This window comes from Ursus arctos, unplaced genomic scaffold (genome assembly GCF_023065955.2).
Source record: "Ursus arctos isolate Adak ecotype North America unplaced genomic scaffold, UrsArc2.0 scaffold_21, whole genome shotgun sequence".
Lineage (NCBI taxonomy): Eukaryota > Metazoa > Chordata > Mammalia > Carnivora > Ursidae > Ursus > Ursus arctos.
In genome coordinates, this window is record NW_026622886.1 from 43,137,788 (window position 1) to 43,161,879 (window position 24,092).

At 39.0% G+C, this 24,092-nt stretch overlaps 1 protein-coding gene across 2 annotated transcripts in view; it reads left to right on the plus strand.

Annotated features, from left to right (window-relative positions):
- Positions 1-24,092, plus strand: part of WIF1 (WNT inhibitory factor 1) — a 66,189-nt gene that overhangs the window by 33,621 nt on the left and 8,476 nt on the right. The window contains exons 3-7 of one of the 2 annotated variants that reach the window (XM_026500100.4): positions 6,933-7,041; positions 16,458-16,598; positions 17,515-17,610; positions 18,590-18,685; positions 22,528-22,623. In XM_026500100.4, the coding sequence (XP_026355885.1) occupies positions 6,933-7,041; positions 16,458-16,598; positions 17,515-17,610; positions 18,590-18,685; positions 22,528-22,623 (538 nt within the window). The remainder of the gene's footprint in view (positions 1-6,932; positions 7,042-16,457; positions 16,599-17,514; positions 17,611-18,589; positions 18,686-22,527; positions 22,624-24,092) is intronic. The other variant, XM_057316521.1, reaches the window with a different exon arrangement.

A 24,092-nucleotide genomic window follows, 5' to 3' on the forward strand; every position in this document is an offset into this window, starting at 1 on the left:
AACCCTAGCTTTTGGTTTTATCTAACACACAACAGCAATATAGCACTCTATTACATTGGTTTTCTGTCTTTAGGAATCTTAAAACAGAGTGACTAGCCAGTGATTTGTCAGATAGCCAGGTCTGTTTCTGGTTTGCATGAGCAATGGTGATTCCAAACCGTAGGAGGAAAAAGATGGAAAATGTCTTAGATATTTCAGATTCATGTGAAACCAAACTGTGTGATCTCCTGCCAGTTTTAGTTTACAAAACTTTCATGGTCCCGGATGTGTTTACTTGGACTTTAAGTTTTAATATTACCATTATATTCCAATAGCTTTACTCCCTCAACCCATCCCGCTAACTGTGGTCAACGGCAGTGTGGATAAAACCAATTACTGAAACAGAAGGACGAGGCTGATCGAGGTTCTCTCTTTAAGTAATGTTCATTTTCATTATCAATTAAGCCAAGACCAGTGAGACAATTGAACAACTACTCTGCACTAGAAGGAGCTTTTACTTTTTGTTTTTGAAACAAATTCTCCTTAGAGCCAGTTTCAAAAGAAGTCATGAAAGAAGTCTTTGTTGATATTTCACACTTTCCCAGTGACATTGTAAGTGCATATTGTAATTTTCAGAAGGCAAAATTTATATAAATTTATATACAGATTTACGAAATTTATAAACTTAAAATTATATAAATTACATATAATTTAAATTATGTATATGTAACTTATAGAAGAGATCAAGTCTCTTCTGGAAATATGAACCAGAAGAGCACTGGACAACATCATGTTCCAGAACTGGACCTTATCTACGTTATCTGCTTATATTTATTCTGGGAGCCTCATTGCCAAGGTTTTGTCCCTAAAAAAGCATAAAACAGTTACAAACTACATAGAGATTGGATATCAAATGTCAATGTTTGTTTCATTGCTCTTTTTTCAAAAACGTTCTCTATTCTGTATATCTGCTGTGGTGACCGGCCACACAGCAAGTAAAAGAGAATCTTTTGACCCATAAAGGTAATTTAGCAATTGCCAAAACAGAAAAGCTGATGCCCAGTCAGTAAAATCAGAGGCTAATGCCATTTCACCATAACAATGTGAATGGAATGTTCTGGAATTCACTGGGCTTACGCATCTGGATGCTTCTCAGTAGGTCATTCATTCATTCAGCAAATATTTATTAAATACCTGGTTGTACCCAATGCTGAGTGAATCTCCAGTAGAGTGGTGGGGAGGGGGGGAACACAATCCCTTTCTTAATCACAGAGGATCCAAACTGTACATGACAATACATGATCTACACATGGGAAAAGTTTAATAATAATACAGACAGTATATGCTTAAGGGCCACACTGGTTTGAGTCCTACTGCAGGCCAGTGTAGGTGAAAACACTGGAATATAGGTATGGCTATGGTGTATTCAGAGCAGGCCAGTTGAGCTCCAGGACAGGATCCCTGTTGGGGAGTAGTCCGAAATAAAGGAAATTTGGAGCCAGACTGTAGAGGACTCTTACCAGGCTAAGGGCCTTCTCCTAGAGATACGGGGTGACAGGAAAGCATCGTGTATGGCATGACTAATGTTTCCATTAGGTATATTGGCTCATCTCATGGTGGAGATTTTAAACAGGAAGGCTAGAAAGATATTTCAGAAAATATTATAATAATGCCAACGTGAGGAAATAAGGGCTGGGTTAGGGTAGAAGCAGTGGGAATGAAAGGCAGGGACAGAATCAAAAGATTATACAAGGAGAAAGGACAAAACTTTGGTGTCTGTCTGGCTATCGGGAGACGAAGTAGAGGCAAGAAACAACAATCAGGCAGAGGCACAGTACTTCTGTTATTGGAAAAATGATAATACTGTTGACAGATACAAAGACACCAAGTGAGGCAGCTGCTTTGGGAAGGTAATAATGAAGGTCCGTGCACACAAGCTTGGCCATGAGGCAGTGGGAATGGTTCTCTTTGAGTGAGCATCATTGGCCCAAAAGGAAACAGTTCCATCTGTGCAAGTGCATGAGTTTTATGACAGAATATAAAAAGAGAAGAGCTGAGGCCTGAGTCTTAGCGATTTTTAACGATCATGAGCTGAGAGGAGGGGGGTTAACAAGGAAGTGCAGGAAAATCCTGACATGGGGGAACAATCAGCAGAGCGTCCCAGCATCCAAGGATAATGAGTTGTGAGTTTGAAGGATGAAATTTTGCAGGGAAGTGACAAGAAGAATGCCCAGGAAGAATGTGAGATCTGGCAATTTTTGGTCTAGACATTCAGGCGTCAGATTATTTTAAGCATTGGGTGTGCTGATTCATTTGGTTTGGGACTTTAACGTCGAACTCTTTTCCTTTCTTGCTTACTTCAGGAGATTGCTTCTTGCCCTTTCACATACAGTGTAGGAGCTATTTCAGATCCTGCTAGTAATTCTCATACTGAGTGCCTGGCTAATCTGAACACAACGTGTATGCTAATAACATCAGGTTCTTGTGAGAATGAGATGAACAGCGACCGGAGTTTAGTAAACACTCAATAAAAATTATTTGTAAATTTTCGAGCTTTATGGCATCTGTACGCTTGGTATCTGTGAACCACCTGAAATTTTCTTCAGGACAAATCTGATACCGTGATTGTTCCAGTGCTGCTCAGGAACACTTAGGTCAGCATCAGGATACATGAAGTTAAAAGAGGTTTGAGAGCCGTGCTTTTCGCAACTCAGAGGCTCCTATAATTCTCATGCTAATATATTCGATGAAGTATGCACCACAAACCCAGAACTTCAAAGATGGAAAAGAAATACTGGATTCTCTCTGTTCCTCCCAATGGTTAATGCAGTTCTCTGCTTCCTTTCTGTGTCTACCCAAGAAAGAGTGCCAGAGTGAAGGCGTTCTGAGTTGTCCCATTTTGCTGTTTAAATGATGTCTTCATCTCTTCTGGAAGGAACAACCTTAATATTCAGCCAAGTTGCTTGGAAGCAAGTTAAATGGCCTCCAGCACTCACTCCTCTCTTGATAATATTTGGGTGTCTTTTATACTTCTCCATGAAAAGAAAATTTACTGCGTGGCAAACCAGGCCAGCAAGGTTTTTCAGCAACTTAATTTAGAAGTGAATTATTCTCCTGAATAGACTCATTCTTTGTTTGAATACAAGGCAATCTTTTCATGTGCTTCTCAAATAAGCACCCTACTTACCTCTACCTGCGTTTCCACTAGTGTCATTTACTAAAACAAAATGTACTTTTCCTTAATAGAGGTTTCATGCTCTCCAATATGCCACCTCCTTATTACAGTTCATGCTCTGAGTTCCTTTTATCTAAGTAATAAATCTACAATCTGTGAAACTTGTTCCCAAACTTTAAAGCAAACTTGCTGTTCTCTTTGGCATAGAATTTAGGTTTTATTTGCCCCCCAATAAGTGTTTCCAGTGGAGAGGTTTGAGACTAAGACTGTTCATGATATTATAAGTAAAGTAAAAACAGAAAGTCCTCTCTAGAACTTAAACTATGACATTATAAATCTATCATTTATTTCATCAGCCATTTTTCTTTGAGGGAAATATTTTAGCCATTGAAGTTAATACTTAAGTTAAATGAGAAATATAGGTCATCTCTACTACATGATGATGATAACTGATTTGTAGAAATATGTATATGACATGGGTGGTTTTGGTAGATCTGTTGATAATGCCAAATGAAACATTGAAAGAAGTCAGTGTCAAGATCAGAGACAAAGGGTTGGTCAATTTCTAAGTAGTTTTCAAATTGGAATTTTTAAGAAGGCAATGAAAATACCAGATGGACAAACCCCCTTAAAATATACATACCAAGTATGAAGGAAAGTATGAAATTATATACTTCAGAAATTACAGCATCATTATCATCTTTTAAAAAGAAAGAAAAACAAAAAAGAAGTTTTCTCCGGAACCTGCCTATTGCTGATAAAATCTAAGCAGGAAACTGTTTTGACCAGTTCCTGCCCTGTAATACAGTCTTAGGATCGCAGCAGAAAAACTGATATTTACTGATTCTCAGAGATATCAAAGGCACACCCTAAAACCTCTAGTGTGAAATGTGTTATTGATAAGATGAGAATATTGGCTGTCCAGACAAACCCATTAAACCTAGATGCATCATGTTAAATAGTCACGCCAATGCTAATTACAAACTCTCTGACACTGAATGTAATGGATTCCACGCTTGACAGCCTACTTAATGTGGCCATACTCAAAAGCAACAACAGGAGACCCAGAGGCTCTATGGAGTTGTTTCTGGATCCTGAGTGAAATTCTTTCAGTTCCACATTCTTTGAACATCATCAAAAGTTTTTGAGAGACACATTCAGAACCTACTTTATTACTACGTGTTGTTTTCTTAAAGCACACTTTCAAGGAGGGGCGCCTGGATGGCTCAGTCAGTTGAGCGTCCAACTGCTGATTCTGGCTCAGGTCATGATCTCAGGGTCTTGGGATTGAGCCCCATGTCAGGCTGTGTTCTCAGCCCAGAGTTTTCTTGAATTCTCTCTCTCCTTCTGCCCCTCCCCACCACTCACACTATCTCTCTAAGTAAATAAATAAAATCTTAAAAAAAAACAAAAGGACACTTTCAAGGAGATGAACAAGAGATTTAAATCAAATTGTTACATGAGCAAAGTCTCACTAAATAGAGGTCCAAGAAGAATATTTCATCTATGAACAGATCAGAGAATTATACAAATAGGGCCAGTGATTATCATCAGCCACACAGAACTGAAGCAAGATACATAATTAATGTTTGTTTTTAAGTAAATGTATTTATTTCACTATAAAAGGCATGGAACCACTTGTAGAAAATTTGGGGAAAAATCAGCCTCGATCCTACACAATCATTGTTTTAACATGGGTGGCTAGTCTTTCATCCTTTTTCTTATTAACACACACAAAAAATTTTTAGCTTATATTTAATTTTATTTTTTATTAATGGCCTTTTAAAGTATATCACCCATATAAATGTAAATTTCACTTATAACGTGATGAAGTTCCAAGATATAATTATGGAACAGCAAATGACAACTTACAGTATTTAAAGCAATCTAGCCACTGAAATGTTTTACTTTCAGCATGCTTTATTTCAGGATAGCATGCTCTATCCACTCAGCTCTTTTCCATCCTTACATGTACTGTTAATTCAAGTCTTGGGACGTGATATGCATTACACAGGTGTTTGTTATGTTATTGTTCGCTAGTTGTTATTACTGTACTTAGTAATACAGATAACCCAAAGTTATTAATTATAAGGGCATAAACACTAAATCCTTTCATAATGCAAACTGAAATATGTTTTAGAACACAATGTTAAGTGATAAACGTGATCTAGTAAAGCACCGACGTAAGTGCAGCGGGTGGAGGGCATTTAAAACACCTGGAGAGGTTGCGGGGATGCCCAGAGCCCAGATTATTGATTCACGAAACACTCTCTAAGAAGAAGCCCAACTTTTAATAGGTGCTGGTTTTACTGCAACAGAAATAATGTTCTCTTTTTCAAAGGAATTCATTCCAAATTGAATTACCTTTCCTGATGACACTCCTTTGTTTCGTCAGACTTCTTGTAATCCCTCTGCCTTCCCTCAAACAGGGTAAGAATCGAGGGTCTTAATACTCTTTATTCTCAGGGCCCTTCTGGTGAATGAATTTAATAAAATTAATTCACGAAACTTTGTTGCCCATCTAAGGACCCTGCATGGAGGTCATCTGGAACACTGCCGCAACCCAAAGAAGGGGCCACGGTAGGAATTTCGTCAGTTTTCCTGGGGAAACCAAGAAGCGCTTCCCGACATGCTGCAAGTGTCACCAGTAACCCCACAGCAGCTGAGATCATCCCCATATGGAGTCCTTAATACCCAATACAGTGATACTATGACATAAGGCAAAAAATTGTGTGACTGTCTACCAGGTCTCTCTTAATATCTTCCATACTGGGAAATCAATTTGATACTGACTCTAAGAAAGGCCATATTCTGTTTTAAACGTCGTTCTAGCCCATATTTATGTAATTCATAATTTAGTTAATTAACCCATCCAAATTCTGCATATCTCTACAGATAACTGCAGAGCCACTCAGCTCGCCTCTCATTTTGGTCTCGGCACTATTTACTGATTGTTTTTTATTCCCAAGCAAGAACACATTGTCTCCATCACAAATCCTTTGAATAACCCCCTTGAGAATCAGCTAAGCATCAAAGCTCTCCAGGGAGATTATACTTCACTATTTTCAGTATTTCGTGGCTATTCAAGTAGCAGGAACCATGTTCTCTACTCGACTTAGTGGGAAAATGAAAATGTTTACAATTTTACAGCATGTTGTCATATTGCAATGGTGATTTTTACACTTTTAGGCTTTTCTCTCCATAATTAAATTGAGACCTTAAATGTAAACCTGCCAAAGGGAATGATACTGAAAAATAAATATTCACAGCAAGATCATTACATTTTGGACTTGAATATCTTCTTTTGCCAATAGCTTACTGCTTTCATTATCCCTTATGTATTACAGCTTTCCAAATTCTGATCACCTCAGATTTGAAAAGAATTAAAGAATGACCCGAGAGGTTGACATGGATTTTCTAAGGACTAGTTGCTGATTGTTTTGACAGCACTTGTTTTCTTAAGAGCATTTTTTTTCTCAATTCTTTTAAGAGACAGCAACTAAATAATATTGTTTACACTAATAAGCTACGTTATGGATATTTTGGAGAGATGTCATTAATCTTTTTAAAGCATCACTTCTCTACAAACAGAGCCTAATTCTAGAGTTCTAAAATCCAGAAGGGTGAGTTACGCCTACACAGTTTTTTAGATGTCATGTGTTCCAGATTTCCTGTAGCGAAAAATCTCACTCTCCCATCGGAGGAGTGACCAGTTAAGAAATGCCTTCTCACGCTCCATGGTTCCCATGGTACTGACAGTCAATGCCTTTTGTTGTAGGCAGAATACTTCTATGAATTCCTGTCCTTACGCTCCCTGGATAAAGGCATCATGGCAGACCCAACCGTCAATGTCCCTCTGCTGGGAACAGTGCCTCACAAGGCATCAGGTGGGTGGTCTTTGCTTTGTGGGGAGGGGAGGGAAGTTTACATTTAAAATATAATGGTGATGGGAATAATATTCAAGATCTGGAAGTCACCTATCAGAGGAATCATAGAATGTTTTCCTGAGGAAATCCCGGTGATTTTAGGGCAGCTTGATTGTGATGTCTCTATCTCCTTTGGGCAGAAAATTAGGTTAGGAGTGACGAAATGGCTGTTTCCTAATTTGCTAAAAACTTGACATAGCCCCAGTTCATAAGTGATTCCAGATTTAAAAAAAGGAAGTCACCACCTGAATTAATGTAGTGCCCATAAACGTGGCACAGATGCAAAGCAAGTGACTGGGGGGAAGTGGGATCCATCAAGAAAAATTTCCCCCAAATGAACATTGTATCAAATAGGAATTTGAAGGAGTGAAGAGACATGGAAAAGTGGGAGAAAGGGGTTAATATTTCAGAACTAAACATCCTTCTCTGCTGAGAAAATAGAGTATGGGGTATTCGTTTAGAACTGTTCAGCCTGCAGAGTAGCAGCTCATGCCTTATCCAATTTGAGTTTTGGGAAGGAGTCAAGGACAGAATTACTGCTCCATTCTACAAATTAGAAAATTAAGCCTTCTGAGGCTTCACTGACTTTCTCAAAATCATATATGAGTAATAAGCAGTGGGGCTGAGACCAGGTTTCATGACTTTCAGAGAAGTACAGAGATCACTTATGTTAACACGGTCAAATACATGTTCGTTTCTTTCTAGTCTATGAATATATATTTTTCCATAGTTGTGATAATATTATATATTTAGTTTGGCACTATGTGGTTTTTTTTTTTTTTTGCTTTTAACATTTTAACATAAGCATTTTTCCATGTGATTTTAGATTTTCCCAAAAGTTGTTTTCGATGCCCTTATTATCCATTTTATGAACATACCCATAATTGGTTTACTCATTCCCTTATTGGGTGTTACTTAGTTTTCAGGGTTTTCATACTAGAAATACCACAATAAACATCCTTTTTAGAGTAATAGATGGTCACTGAGTAGGAGGCCCTGTTTGTCTTATTCACCACGACTGCCAACACAGGGCCCAGCGCAGAACAGACACTTTACAAATTACTTATTGGATCAATGTTTGTACCAAAATCTTAGAGCTCATCTCATTATTTTATTAAAATAGATTCTTAGAAGTATAATTATTGTGTCAAAGGACATGAACTATGAACATTTCAAAAGGCTTTTAGAACAAATTGCCAAAATGCCAAATTACTTTCCACAAAGGTTGTGCCCATTTGTACCCTGGCTAGCAGTGTGGGAGAGGGCCTAGCTCACCATAACCTCATCAACGTGGGTTATTAATCATGTGAACTATTTTGCTGACTTAAAAAGTGAAAAGAGGTTTCTTAATGTTCTTTTAATTTCATTTTTTTTATTCCAACTGAGGTAAAAGACATTTTCCTATATCTATTGAACAATGTAAAATGTCTGTTGACCATGCTTATTTTTATATTGAAAATATAAAATAATTTATTGACTTGCAAAGCTCACTATATATTAACTATTTACACTTTCTGGCATATTTTTCAGTTTATTATTTTTTTTAAGGCGGGGATATGCAGAGTCTAAGTCCTATGTGATCAGAACTATCCCTTTGTCATTTTTTTCCTACTGCTTTTATGCTTGGAAGTTAATTCTTATTCAGAGAGCAGTTATGTGATAATTTATACAGGCTTCTAGTATTTTATCAAAATTTATTTCAGCAATAGTATGAGGTAGGGCTCTCATCGGAATTATTTTCCTGAGTATTCAGCTTTTCCAGTGTGAGAGGATGAATTGATTCAAGATATGCCTTTTATTTCACATTAAGCTCTTCCATACATAGAGTTTTAGAGCTTACTATTTGTTCCAATATTGCAATATTTTTAGTTTTATAATATTTTTAAATAACTGATGTCATAATCCTGTCCTTTTTTTAAAAAGATTAGTCTTACTCTTCTAGAGGAATGTTAGAATAACTTTGATGTCAAATGAAAATCTCTGTGAGCACTCATATAAATCTATGCCATAATTAGGAAATCAGCCTTGTAAAGTCCATTTTCAGGTTGTGGTCATCTACTACTTCTGGTGGAGCTCTGTGATCACATGCCAGCACTGGAAGAGCTGGGGACTAAATATGCAGAGTTTTTTCAGTTTCCTGGCAAAGGTACGCATGTGGGTGTAGACGGCAAGAGTGTGAATTTGGGTTTCTCTTGGGTCATACCAGTGCTGCAGGTACAACTAGCAGCCCTTCCAGAGTATTTGCTTCCAAACCAGATGGGTATGGGGTTCTAGGAAGCTCCTATGAAGGAATGAGGCCTTGGATTCTGGAGTTACACTCACCTGAGATGTGTAGCCCCAAGGATATGGATATCCCATTCCAGATCCATCCATCCCTATTCCACACAGATGGCATTGCTACTGTAGTCTCATACTGCTATATCATGGAGACGAGAACATGCTTGGAATACGGCCATTACTCAGTCTCATGCCGTGTCACACCGTGTTTCTTTTTAGTCAAAGATAATTTTTTTATTAAATTTTCTTGATCATATTTTTTGCTCTTTCTTTTTAGAAGCAGTCAGGAATAAAACAAATATGTATTATATCTCTCAATTTCCATTTTATATTCTTAAAATTTTCCTTTGTTGCTTTCTGATTATTAAAGGAATACAAGTGCACTGTAGCCCATTAAATAATTAAATTAATTATACAGTTACACCTGCTCAACTTCCTTGTGTCTTTGGGTCTCCAATTTAATGCTTATATCCTAAATCTTCCCAGCCTTATTCACTTTAGTGTCTAGTAAAAAAATGCTTACTGAAATTCTATTTTGTCAGATATTGAAACAATCCAATTTTGAATATATGATGTGACAATATTTTAATTCACCATGCTGAGATAAAACTTCAATTTCTAATAATCTAGAATCTTTATAAATAATAAAATTTAGGGGGAAAGTGATTGATGCTTTGGACAAGGTAGGAGTAAAGAGAATAAGCCTTCTTCTGGGCTGATTTGACTTGTGCATGTGTGCACGCACACACATACACACACACACACTGCATGTACAACCCCCCCACACCCCCCTACCCCCACACATAGGGTTTTGAAGGCAGATGTAGGATTTGTTTGCAGAAATGCAGGTGCAAGAAGTTTATGGGAATTTTAGCTCATTGCAGGGCAGTTAGTCGTTAGCCTCATTAGCTCAGTCCCCACAGTAGGAGCAGTAAGGGTACCTTGAATTATTAAAAAGTAACCAAATCAGTGGGTCTTTGCCCCCAAACATCCAGGTAGTATTCATTATTCTACTGGTCTATTTTATACCCTCACGCTGCTAAGTTCTTTTATCCCCCCAGACTCCTCGATGCCGAAACATTGCATGAAAAGGAAAACTCTTGATCTTTAACAGTTATGAAGTGCCTGCCTTCTGGCAGCTGAAGAAAACAGGAAATACAAACTGCAGGCTGCTTCAGGAAAACTGGATAACAAAAACCAGTTTCCATCAAGCCAAGGCTTTACCTCTTTGAACACCGTTTCTGTCATACCATGAAACCAACAGAGCAGGCTTGTTTCTCAACCAAAGACTTCCAGGAATCCCATGTTAGAAATCTTTCCATAGGTGCTAATGCTGGAGGGACCCTAGACCTTAGCAGAGAGTGAAGCCCAGGGAAGGTACTCAGTGTTGGCTGAGAGAATGAATGGCGGTCAGCACAGCTCGGGGCACTGATGACTATATTGAGATCACACAGCGTTTGTGGTCACGTGCCGCCGAGGATGTGCTCCCACTCCTCTCTCGTCTCTTCCCTGGTCAGGGCAGTGGCTCCGGTGACCGGAGGCTCCTGTCTCAGTGTGGAAGAGGTATTTAATCAGAATACATTGGCTGTTTGCTTCTCTATAGGAGTGAGTTTATGAGCAATCAGCAGCACGTCAGTGCGTCCTTGAAGCCATGCGAGTTATGTTCAATCTGCTTCAGCTTCTCTGAGTTGCTTTAATTTACCTCAGTTTCCACTGTACAATCTAGACTGCCCTGGAATTCACAACATCTGGACTAATTTCATCTAGCTTTTGGTAAAAGTGGGCCTCTACTCATATGCTAATTGTTGCAAAAACACAATGTAACTGTCACGTTTCTCTTATTCCTTGGAAGTAGGGCATCTGTGCTTTTCCTGCCTTCGAGATCTTTTTCTTTGTGTATGTGTTTTTCTGCGTGCACACTGTTCATACCTTATTCTCTGTGTCTCCCCCTGTCGATGGTGAATTTTTGTCATTTATGTGCATGTGTGGTGGTGTGTGTGCAAGTGTGTATAAAGGTATATGGGTGTGTCTCACACAAGGTTTATCTTTGTGTCTGTCAGTGCCTAGTTTGTGACGGACAATAGGCTGGTGCTGAAATTACAAAAAAGAATAAGATATGGTCCTTGCCTTTGAAAATCTCATCCTTAGTGAAGGATACAGAATCATAGTTAAATCATTATATTGTAAGCAACATATATAGAGGTGTTGGTGAAATACGTAAGTGAAATCATTTAGGCAGGGGGCGCTAGGGAAGGTTACAGAGAGCAAGTGCTGTTTCATTTTCGTTTTGAAAGATGAGTAGGAGGATGCTGGACAGAAAAGAAGATAAAGAATATTCCAAGCAGCAGGATAGGTGTGCAGTCAGGACAATGTGGCCATATACCATGTGTTGAGGAACTGAAAGAAATCTAGCTTGAGTAGAGCACAATTTGCACAAAAGTCAATTACTAAAGCTGAGCCTAACTAAAGTCAGGTGTTGTTTTTTGGTTTTGTAGTAGTTGTTGTTGTTGTTGGTTTTATATGAGGGGAGAAGGACAGAGGGAGAGGGAGAGACAGAATCTCAAGCAAACTCCCTGCTAAGGACAGAATCCATTGTGGGGCCCGATCTCACAACCCCAAGACCATGAACCAAGCCAAAATCAAGAGTCAGACACTCAACAGACTGAGCCACCCAGGCACCCCAGGTGTTTTTTTTTTAAACAAATTTTTTGGAAACACTTTAAAAGGTATAAGTCTTATTACTTGAATGGTCTTATAGATAAAATTTATAAACAGAAAGGAGGACAGGTAGAATTTGCACAAAAAGAAATAGAATTTCTATTTCATGTTTTAAAACTGAATAATAGGCAAGTGTAATTAGTGTAATTTACATATCTTAATTTCTCCTTTTATTTTAAAAGTTAATTCATTGAAACTCATAAACTAGGTACCTCCTAACTTTCAAATTTTATTTCCTAGTTCCGTTCAAATCATTCTGTATTGAGATTCAGACCATAATTATGTTGACATAACTCCTGTTTCAAAAGAGATAGGTATGTGTTGGTAAACACTTTCCACCTGAGCTGAGGGAATTTGTGATGTGTTCCTTTTTAATTGAAGTTGCATTTGTTAAGTTGTGATTATAAATATGTAAGGAAAATGAGCACAGTTTTAAATCTAGAGTGTTAGATCTTTAAAAGATGAAGAAGGAAAATATTTCATATGAATATTAACATGAATTGAACATAATTTTAGATTAGTACAATAATTCTTAGAGATAGCTTTCCTATTGGTTTACTAAGAGAATAAAGATGCTACATCTTTAGTTATCTGCCAAGATTGCCTAAAGTTTTTCACTCAAAAATATAAGACTTTTTTTTCTTTTCCATCTGACAGAATTAGGCATAACTATGCTACATGAGGGAGTGCTTTGATAAGATTTTTTTTTTTTTTTTAGAGAGGGAGAGAGAGAATCTTAAGCAGACTCTATACCAAGTACAGAGCCAGACGCAGGGCTCGATCCAACGACCCTGAGATCATGACCTCACCTGAAATCAAGAGTCGGACGCTCAACTGGCTGAGCCACCCAGGCGCCCCTGATAAGATTTTTTTTAATTTTTTTTTATTTTTATTTTTTTAAAGATTTTTTTTTATTTATTTATTCGACAGAGAGAGAGACACAGCCAGCGAGAGAGGGAACACAAGCAGGGGGAGTGGGAGAGGAAGAAGCAGGCTCATAGCAGAAGAGCCCGATGTGGGGCTCGATCTCATAACGCCGGGATCACGCCCTGAGCCGAAGGCAGACGCTTAACCGCTGTGCCACCCAGGCGCCCCAAGATTTTTTTTTAATGAAAGACATATTTGATGGCAAATGACAACATTCGATTTTTCTCTAAACTTCCAAATAACAGGATCGTCACACAAAAAATTTCCTAAGAATTATTTTATTAATAGTATTAGTCTTACTGCCAAACGAGGAAACTGAGGCCCAAAGAGTTTCACTAAACCCACCCAAATCAGTGGGTCATAGCAAGGGTAGTTCTCTACCTGATCCTTATTGTAAGCATTAGACAATATTTCCAGAAGATGTTTATGCATCTGTTGTGAAGTTAAAATACAGGCAAACTGAAAGTAGATTATAAAGGTCGATACCCAAAGAATCCAGTAGTTGTCGACCTAAAACAAACGTTGAAACTACTTTCAATTCCAATTTATGTCTGTGGCTTTAAATGTTTGATGTTTATTTTTCTAGATTTTTAGAAGATTAAAATATTTTATATCACAAATTATCTTCAAACCAAGTTGCTGAAACTCAAGTTCCACAAAAGGGGGGCAGTTTTATTTGTCTTCTTCTCTAAAGTATCCTCAGTACTTAGAATAGTACCTGGTTCATAGTGAGCGCTCAATATTTCTTGAGCAGATAAACCCTTTGTATCTTGATTCAAATTTGTAACTAACCATTTAAAGGGGAAAACTCATCTTGCAGACCCTAACGAATGTTACTTGCAGTGTGTTTTCCTCTTTGAACTTTCTATTGGATTTTGCATCCTTGTTTTTCTTTCCTGGGATTGTTCAGAGCTATACTTTTTAGATGACCACAGGCCAGGGAACCCTCTGCATATTTATTTTTCATTGACTCAGGCCATGTTAGCAAGTCACACACTTTTATGTGAGCACTCCAGACCTTCTAGAAGCACCCCCTGATGACTGGAACCTGCGAATATGTCATAATTTAAGCCTATTTGTAAATGGTTTGCTTTTAGCACATTTGAAAATATGGGCAAACTAGTAATTATTTTTAGCTGAACTTTCCACATACATAATAAGACACTTTTTATCTCTAACATCCAAGATATGTTCTGAAATTTGACAATGCTGATAAACAGAAATGAAGATGAATTTGCTTATAAGCATCTTCTCTTCCATGCCAAGATTCTTAAAGCTAAAATAAAACTGAAGTGCCTTTTTTATTTTTATTTTTTTAAGATTTATTTATTTGAGACAGAGAGCACACGTGCGTGCTGCAGCAGGGGAAAGGGCAGAGGAAGAGAGAGAGTCTTCATGCCCGCACGGAGCCCAAAGTGGGGCTCGATCTCACAATCCTGAGATCACAACCTGAGCGGAAACCAAAAGTCGGATGCTGAACCGACTGTGCCACCCGGGTGCCCCATGAAGTGCCTTTTTAAAAGAATAAAGTGGGCTGTGAAGTGGGGCTGAGTAAGGTCCAAGAAAAAGATGCACCTGGAAAATAGTAGTTAGGCTGATGGCACGTGGTGAGAAAATTCTGAAAGTTTTATCTCTAAGAATCCTTCCAGGTTCTTCCTTCCTTTTATGCCTCGGGGCAGTTGTCGACCTCCCCATCCATGCAAAAGATTCATGAGAAAGATTAACAAAATTGTAGAACTGGACCAAGTGAAAATGCACTGGAAGAGTTAACAATTGAAAGAAATTTGTCAACTCTTCTGCTTCTTTTTGAAATAGAAATCCCTACAATGGATTTTTGTGTTTTGTAAATTGGTGCTTTCTTGTGTAAGATTTCATTAAACCAAGGCTTTCAGCGGGGACAATTTTACTTTGAAACTTCAGACACAATTTGGTTTTCTCTTTTTACTTCTGTTAAAATGTCTGTATTTCCTTTTTACCATGTAATTGATTATTTGCAATGCTCAGATCTCAAGATTCACAACTGGAAATCCATATTATTTTTAAAATGGCACAGTAATAAACACTGACAATGCCAAAGCCTTGAGAGGGGTTTTTGGTTGTTAAACCCATTAAGAAGATTATATGACCAGCTCCTGTGCAATGCCTTGTGGAAGCAAACCAATTTCCAAATCATTCCTTCTTATAAAGCTAGGAGAAAGGTTTGTGAAAACTCTAAAGGGAAAGGATTTTTCTTGGCTTGGTATGATTTTCCTAAGCTTGGCAGTAGCAGTAACCTGCCATATAGAAACAAAATGAAGCAAAATTTCAAATATCTACTGATTAGCAAAATTTCTTCCTGTTTATAAGGAAGAACTAGAGCCTATTGGATCAGCTAGATCAGTATTCCCCAGTGGATATGTTATGATAATCCAGTGGATTTTAGAAATTTACATAATCGGGGACTCAGTCATTTAGGCATCTTGACCCTTGATCTCAGCTTAGGTCTTGAGCTCAGGGTCATGAGTTCCAGCCCCATGGCAGGCTCCATGCTGAACATGGAGCCTACTTAAAAAAAAGAAGAAGAAGAAGGAGAAAGAGAAGGGGAAGGAAAAGGAGAAGAAGAAATTTACATAATTGACCTCTTAGCCAATGACTTGATCCATTTTCCACCCACTGACTTGTGGGCGTTCCACAGTTGGTGGCCTCCTTGCTCTCCAGGTACACCATCATCATCATCATCAAACAGTTGCCACTCTTTGCTAAGTCAACATCTACACACCCCCAGTGATCATTACACTCACACACACAAAAATGGCTCATTTTTAGGAACCTAAACCATTACATATAAGCTTATTGTATTATACCTAATTCCCTTCTAGATCCCCAAGATATGAACACTTCTTAATATTAACAAATAGCCTGAGAAAATATTGGTTTCACTAACTCAATCCAATCATTGGAGTCTAGTCTGAGTTGTAGAATATTTCCAAGGAAAATATTGTGTCACTTACAAGCATGCAGAGTAAAAATAAACTAGTGCCTATGGGTCTTTATTTAATAGATTCTGGAATACTGTTTTTTAGCTCTTTTTGGGTTATATGGACGCTGGTGAAGGTGCCCACAAGGTTTCCTTCCTTAATTAATCAATCTGCGCTGCCTATTTGCTCCTTTGATTTTTAGAGAAAATGTTTTTCTCAAGATGGTACAAGCCCAGCCCAGGAACAAAATACCCAGATTCCATACTAGTAGGGCACAAATTCATGAGTCATTCATTCTTTCTCCACCTAGCATGATGTATAAGTTCTGTGGAGAATGCCCATATGATCAAAATACAGCCCCTACTCTGGTCGAGATACAAGAATATCAAATAATGAAATGTGAACATAATTGCTTTGTTCTTTGTGTCTCTTAGCAAGATTTCTATACAACTGGAATTAACCAGATAAACTGTTTCTCTATATTTGCTTTTTCTTTAGTTGTTCAAGTTGGTTTCCCATGTCTTGGAAAACAAGATGGAGTGGCAGCATTTGAAGTGAATGTGATTGTAATGAATTCTGAAGGCAACACCATCCTGCAGACGCCTCAAAATGCTATCTTCTTCAAAACATGTCAACAAGGTAATCAGTGATCACCATCAAGAGAAAGCTCATAAGGCTTCTAGGTGTGTTGTGGATAGATAGATGATAGATAGATAGATAGATAGATAGATAGATAGATAAGTTTTTGGTATAATTATAATGACATCAGTGAGTGGAGGGGCTGGTTACTGCATGGTCCAGTATAATACTAAGACAGATTTTCTCTGCTATGACCCCATTCACAATTTTATGAACTCCCAATACCCTTCAAAAGCACTCTCTTCTACCTCTCTCCTTCCTCTCGTCCAACACAGTCTTTGGGAGTCCCCAACCTCCTAGCAAGGTTGTCAGTCATTACCAGCAACTACCACCTGTTGAGGCCAATACCACTCATACCCCCACCATAAGCTTGGTGCTGCTGACCTTCCTGGAGGACAGGGTTCCACCATCACACCAACAATCTCTGCCAGACAAAGGCATCTCACCCTGATGCCCATTTAAGCATGAAGGCCTAGATTTTTTTCCCCATCTTGATATAAGCTTTTCTAGCACAGAATTTAAGCTCTGGAAGCTTTTAGTGCTCTAAAAATAAACCAGAAGGCCATTCCACCCTCTGAAAGTGAACACTGTGAGCCATATCATGTATTTCAATGTGAATTTAAGAAGATACAGTAGATTGATAGGAGGGGATGAAGGCAGAATAAAACTTGCTTTGCCTTCTTCCGTGAGCCCCCTCTGTTGGAAGTAGAATTGAGGGAAGCAAAATCTGACTTTGATGAGGACTTAGTGGAGTACAAGAGGTATAGAGAGAATATAAGTAGAACTTATCAGTATTCAGTAAATTACGATCATCGTGCACTGGGGGGAAAGTCACCACTAACCTCTTCATGCTTGCTGTAATTCACCCAACACAATTTCAGAGGTGTCCATATAACCTTGTTTTTCTTTGGTGAAGCCGAATGCCCAGGAGGGTGTCGAAACGGAGGCTTTTGCAATGAAAGACGTATCTGCCAGTGTCCTGATGGATTCTATGGCCCCCACTGTGAGAAAGGTAAAGAGCAGATAGAGCCAGCTACCCTCATCTGCTTCCTAATGAAATTGATGTCACACAAGAGCCCCCCATATGCTTTTGTAACACAGTCCTTGAAATTATTTTTCTCGTCATATCATAAAGATTGGTAAAATCTTAAAGAGCCACAGAAGAGCAGTTGGAAAGTACTTCTAAGATGGTTTTCTGTTAAATCCAATATATGGTGACAGAGGCAGAGAACGTTAGCACAATGTCTACATTCTTTGTGGCCACTACCCACACACCCCCATCCCTAATTCACTATTATATACACTATGTTTTGGCATAATCTTATGAAAGTTTCGAAATTTTTCTCCTCCACTTAAATTTTTTTTAAAAAGCTAATATTATGATTGATTTGACAATATCTATTCCAATTAAAAGTAGCTTGATTCACAACTAAGTCTACACCTGAGTTATGAAGTTGCTATAAGGCAAAAAAAAAAAAAAAAGGTGAAAATCATTTGTATTGTAAGAATATCTATCTCAGTGAAATTACTATTATATGAAAGAGTTAAACAAGAAAATGTGGACTAACCACAGGATGTTTAAATACTAAGAGCTTTTTTGATGAGAGTAAGCAAAATATTTTTCATCTTCAAGACACTGGAATTTTTCTCATGTGCATATACTTTGGAATTGGAAAATCTAGGAAATAGGGCAGGGTAAAATATTTACAGTCTTAAGAAGGCCACGTCTTCGTCAAAGTAATGATTCCAGGCAAATTTTCATCAGCCACTGGAATGGAACAATTCCAAAATTCTCATCTATGAAATTGGTTTAAAAAAAAGCGCCTCATTTACAACTCATAATAATGTTTAATATAGCACGCCTGTATTCCTAAAGACATTGGAGTCGACCACAAAGATCGAAAATGTAGAGCTATTGTATTACTGATATTTTCAAAATGGTCCTTCCCCAAAACCCTACTTAGCCTTAATCAGGGCTCTCTCTCTATTAGCCCTTTGCACACCGCGGTGTATGAACGGCGGGCTTTGTGTCACTCCTGGGTTCTGCATCTGCCCACCTGGATTCTATGGAGTCAATTGTGATAAAGGTAACAGTTTCCTTTTAAGAACAAGATTCTTTTTACTTTTTAAATGTTCAGTTAAGTGTATTTACTATATCATCACTCTCCATAATAGCTCTATAAATAGGGTATAAGAGTTTGTTGGCTGCTATAATAACTTTAACCCCAAATCTTAGCGTAGTTCAACACACTAGAGGTTTGTATGCACTCATAGAATGCTCCAGGGCAGGCATCCCGATGGTGGGCAGGGCAGCCCTTCATGCTGTGATTCAGAGCTCTCTGGAACCAATGAGCAGAGAAGGAGACTGGAGGAGATGCTACTTTCAAACAGAACAACAAAAAGAAGTCTTGGCCCCAGAAGTGATCCCCAAAACGTCCACACCTATTCTATGGAGAGGAGTTCGCCTCGTGGTCCTACCGAGGTGCCCATCCCAGATGCGGGCTAGAGAGATGTCACCCCTGCTGGACAGCTGTCTCCCGCTGACACCCTGATGGGAGGGCAGCGTGGATTTTTGTGTGCCATATGGGGTTTTGGTATGTCTTAAATCTGCTTTACGGGTGAACTTCAAAGACAAGTGAAACAGCCTGCTCCACGTTTCCTGACTGACCCCCAATCCAGTGATCTGCTCACAGAGGACGGCCCTGAGACATGGTTTTCCTCCTTCCTGTGACACGGCATCACAGCCAGGCTCACTCTCAGGAAGTGGGTTCGAACTTGCTCTAAAATATTGAATGGCCCATAGGCTTTACAAGATACCTGTTTGTTTTGCCCAGCTTACATCTTTTATGGGAGAAAAAAACTTGAAAAGTATCATGCAAAGTGTATGTGTTTAATGACATTATCCTTGTGTCAAAAACGCTAATTGCATGAGTAGAGCCGGTTTTTTTTAAAAATAAATACATGCCGTGAGATAAAAAGATGTGTTAGTTTTGAGAAGCATCTCTTCAGTGATCATGCACTGAGCACCAATTAAGATTGAAATGAACCACTTTTTAAAAAAGAAGGAAGGGGCGCCTGGGTGGCTCAGTCGTTAAGCGTCTGCCTTCGGCTCAGGGCGTGATCCCAGTGTTCTGGGATCGAGCCCCACATCAGGCTCCTCCACTGGGAGGCTGCTTCTTCCTCTCCCACTCTCCCTGCCTGTGTTCCCTCTCTCGCTGGCTGTCTCTCTGTCAGTTAAATAAATAAATAAATCTTTAAAAAAAATAATATAAAAAAGAAGGAAAAACTCTAAGAAGAATCCCTCAGCGTGAATCAGAATAACCTACAGGCATCTGCTCTTTGGTACATAAAGTACCTCCCACCTTTATCTGATCTTACACTCAACAGCCCTTTGAGATACGTAGATTGTATCTGCTTCATTCTCGGAGAAGCGAAATGAGGTTCATGGAGCTCTAGTAGCTTGACCCGAACTCACACCTTCTGCTGACTGTATGGTCACTCAGGCTACCTGTTCGGGTCCCCAGACTCTGCATCTGGGTTGACGACTTGATCTCTCTGTGGGTCACACTTTTCCCGTCTCTAAATTGGGAATTAAGCCACTGCCCCTGGCTCCCCAGCCCCAAGCTAATTGAGAGGATATGTGAGATCATCTCTACCTTTTACTTTTAAGTGATCCAAAACTAGAGTATTGGATTTGACACAACCTTAAAGTTTGGATTCATAAAGGTTAAGCACTAAATGATATGCTAAGAACAGCCAGTGAAGGAAAAAAGTTCCTTTTTGTTTGTCTAAATTTAGCGCTCAGCATCTCTGCTCTTCCAAAATTGGGTGATTCTTGACGCAGAATTAAGCTCAGATTATCACAAAACTGTTAGGAAATAGAGCAAATCCCTCAGAGATTTGGATGAAGAACTCAGGTATGACCAGGTTTAAAGAGACTGTTTGTGAGGCCTGCTTAGATGCGGCTGTCATTGGCGTTGTCTGTACGATGGAGTGCCAACTGCAATGTTTTTCTAACGCCACGGAGCCACAAACACTGCGTGGTCCCTGTTGAAGGAAAATATGCGTATTCCAGTATGTTTTACATTTTGTAATATTTTACCTTTCAGGTGAAAGGTTTTCCCTACTTGTTAGACTCCAGTAATTTTTTATTATTATTCTTTTGGAAAGTCTGTTGAAATTCCACTTGGTCTCATTGGAGATCTGGGAATATTAAAAAATAATGGTTTTTACTACCTCAACAGAAAGATGCATTTATCATCCAGGAGGGAGTATAGAGCTTCTGAAAAATGGTTTAATTACTGGCACAGAGCTCAACCTGGGCACAACACATTTGAAGCAACGCTAAAGATTAACTTTCAGTGGCTCTTGGGATATCTGTTGCAAACTTTAGGAAATGAATAGGTAAGCCCTGGCCCGGCATGCCCTCAACCCCAGTGAAAGTTACCTGGTGTCTCTGGTTCATTTTCCTAGTCCAGAATCATTGTACAACAGAAATGTAGAGAAGCTTGTAAAGTATTGTACAAATACTAAGAGCGCGGCCACATTCTTTAACTAGCTTTGTCATCGTTCCGTGACTTCCAATTCAGCTCCTAGGTTCATTGCGTTCTATTTGTTAGAAGGGATAGTTCCCAGAGGGCTCTGGCCAAGTAGACCCTGATCCTGATGTTTTCTCATCTCTTCTTAATTCCCCAGGAGAAACAGGGACAAGTGGGGACACAGAATTACACTCGAAAAAACGACTGTCCAGCCCCAACAATACAAGCAGCAATTAGCAAGGAGGAAGCCCAAAGAGCTGGTTCTCCTAAATCCTAAATTCTGTACCCAAATGCTGCTGCTCCCCTCTGCTTCGGGAGGCTGGGTGTGCCAAAGCAAGTAGGGCATTGCCTCAAGAAGGGAGATACTTGGGATTTTAAACAAGAGCTCTATCATTTAAGAAGCATGATATTTGCAGAACATGCCGGTTGGCTTTCTTTTCCACAAAGAAAGCATACACATAACTTTTGGATCTCCTCTCTGATTTTTCTCCTGGAAGCTTGCTTCAGTGTTTGCTCATCTGTAGCCAACTTTGGCCCATTTTATATAGGACAAGAACAAATGGGCCTATAACTGGAGTTGCTGAGAATCCAAGCTCTCATTTTAATCTCCTTTATAGAAGGAGCCAACTTGTCTATTTTTAGATACTTGCTCTACCCTCGGCCCCATTTTTGTCCTCCCTTTATTTTAGGTGTGAGGAGTGAAATTCCAGAAGTCGACACAAAGACAGGGTTTAGGATGAATCACAAACAGTATGATAATTACCTGGAAAATCTAGTTCATCGGACTCCCACAATAGTCTGTCCAAGTCGATGCTCCACTCCCCTGCCTAGTCTATCCTTTTCCGAACACCAGGACTCCTTCCTCTAAATGTCATAAAAGTCTATTTTTTTAAATCCCTATTACATAAGATGAATCTTTGTTCTCATTCTGAAAAAAAAGTTGCTTTCTCTTTTGCCGGCTCCTAGTATTTATGGCCTCTCTCCCTTTTATCTATTCTAAAGTAAGTCTTCTCCTTTTTACTCTTCTTTTAGCTTCAAAAAATATTTTAGGAGGTTTATAGTGTTCTTTTTTAAAGGGCATATTTACAAGAAAATAAAAAAGATAACTTTTTTTACACAGTCTGCCTTTTTTTCTCTAAGATAGAAGCCCCCCCCCCCCCGAGAATAGCATATAGTGTGTGTGCTATCCTATTATGTTGCTGGAATCTGTCAATGGTCAAGCAATTGGTTACAATTTTTGCATTTGCAAAGTGGCTTACTTGACCAAGTAAGTAAACGGGCAGGAGGCAGATGTCTCAGAAGTATCACTTCACTTTAAGTGAAGTTAGATTTTTTTTTTTTAAGATTTAACCAACTGTCTAATGCAATTACCCTGTTATCCATTCTAATAGCAAACTGCTCAACTACCTGCTTTAATGGAGGGACCTGTTTCTACCCTGGAAAGTGTATTTGCCCTCCAGGACTAGAGGGAGAACAGTGTGAAATAAGTGAGTATTGACCTTCTGCATTCTCTTCATTTTGGGGGGGGGGAGCCTCAATACTCCACCTGACCCCATCATTTTATGAGTGAGGAAGCTGAAGCCCAGAGACAATGAATAGCTTATCGAAGGTCTCAAGCCAGTGGTTTCTTTTCACTAGATTTAGCCACCATTCATTTTGGCGAAAGGTGGGGCAGTGGGTGCCATAGCTCCCGTGACTCCAAGCACACACTCTGACTCAGTTATATCTGGGTTTGGGTTTCTCAGCATGTGGCGTTGTTTCTTTAGTGAGTTTGTCCCCTTCTCATTGTGCAGAGCCCATCACTTCAGCCTAGAAATGTAGACCAGAGTTTTGGGATAGGTGGATTTGTGTGTCTACTTGCAGGCATAGACTTTCTTCCCTGAATCAGACAGAGCCAGGGAGCCATCTAAGAGGAAAGGATAGATTCAAGAAAAAGGTAGAAGGGGTGCACAGCAATAAAAAAAGAAAAGGAAAAAGTACAAACAGCACACACAACACAAATGAATTGCGCAGATGTTAAGTAAAGGAAGAAGTGCATACTGCACGATTCCATTTTTATGAAGTTGAAGAACAGGCAAAATTAATGGATGATAGTAGGAACGAGGATCGTGGTTGAGGGCACAAAGGAACTTTATGGGGTGCCAAAAATGCTCTATATCTTGACTGATGAAGTGTCACACGAGTGTTTATTTAGGTAAGAAAATAGTTGAACTGTAAACTTAAGATCAGTGCAGTTCTGTCTTCATTATGCCTTCACGATACGTTTGTCTCGCTTCCATACAAAGAAAGAAAACCTGAAGGGTGGAATGTGGTAGATAATCATTGTTTTCAGAATCAGGATATCAAAGTGCTTATCCTGGTCTGCCACCTACCAGCCGTGTAACCCTCAGCAAATCACTGACGCCCTCTATTAAACTCAGCGCTGAGCCAACCGCATCCTAGGTCATTTTCTGATCCAGAAAACAGATGACACTAGAGCTCTGTTCGGGAAGGAGCAAAAAGAACGTGAGCATGTCTGCTAAGGGTGCCGTGTCCCTGCCCTTCTGGAAGTTCTGGGATACGGCATTTTCATTTCCATCTGTATTGTGTCTGTAAAATACTGCTGTGTTTAGTATGACCATAGTTTCTGAAGTGGGTGCAGTGGGCTCAAAATTAAGTAATATTTACTTCCTATTTTAACTCTCAAACTCTAATTTATTTGTACTTTAATGAGTAGTAGATGAAGTAACCATTTCTGATAGAGTTCAAATGAAATACCTCAGGAGTTTCCATAGAATGTGTAATTAATTGTCACGATGTGGTTTCTGTTCTTATTAATTACCCTGCCCTGATAAAGAGATCTCTGAACTAACTCCCCTCAATTTTCTCGCCATACTTACTCTCAGACTTCATATACCTAGATGGGTCATACTTATAAATCGTTGTTCTTGGGCTCATTTCTCTTCACGTAAGTATG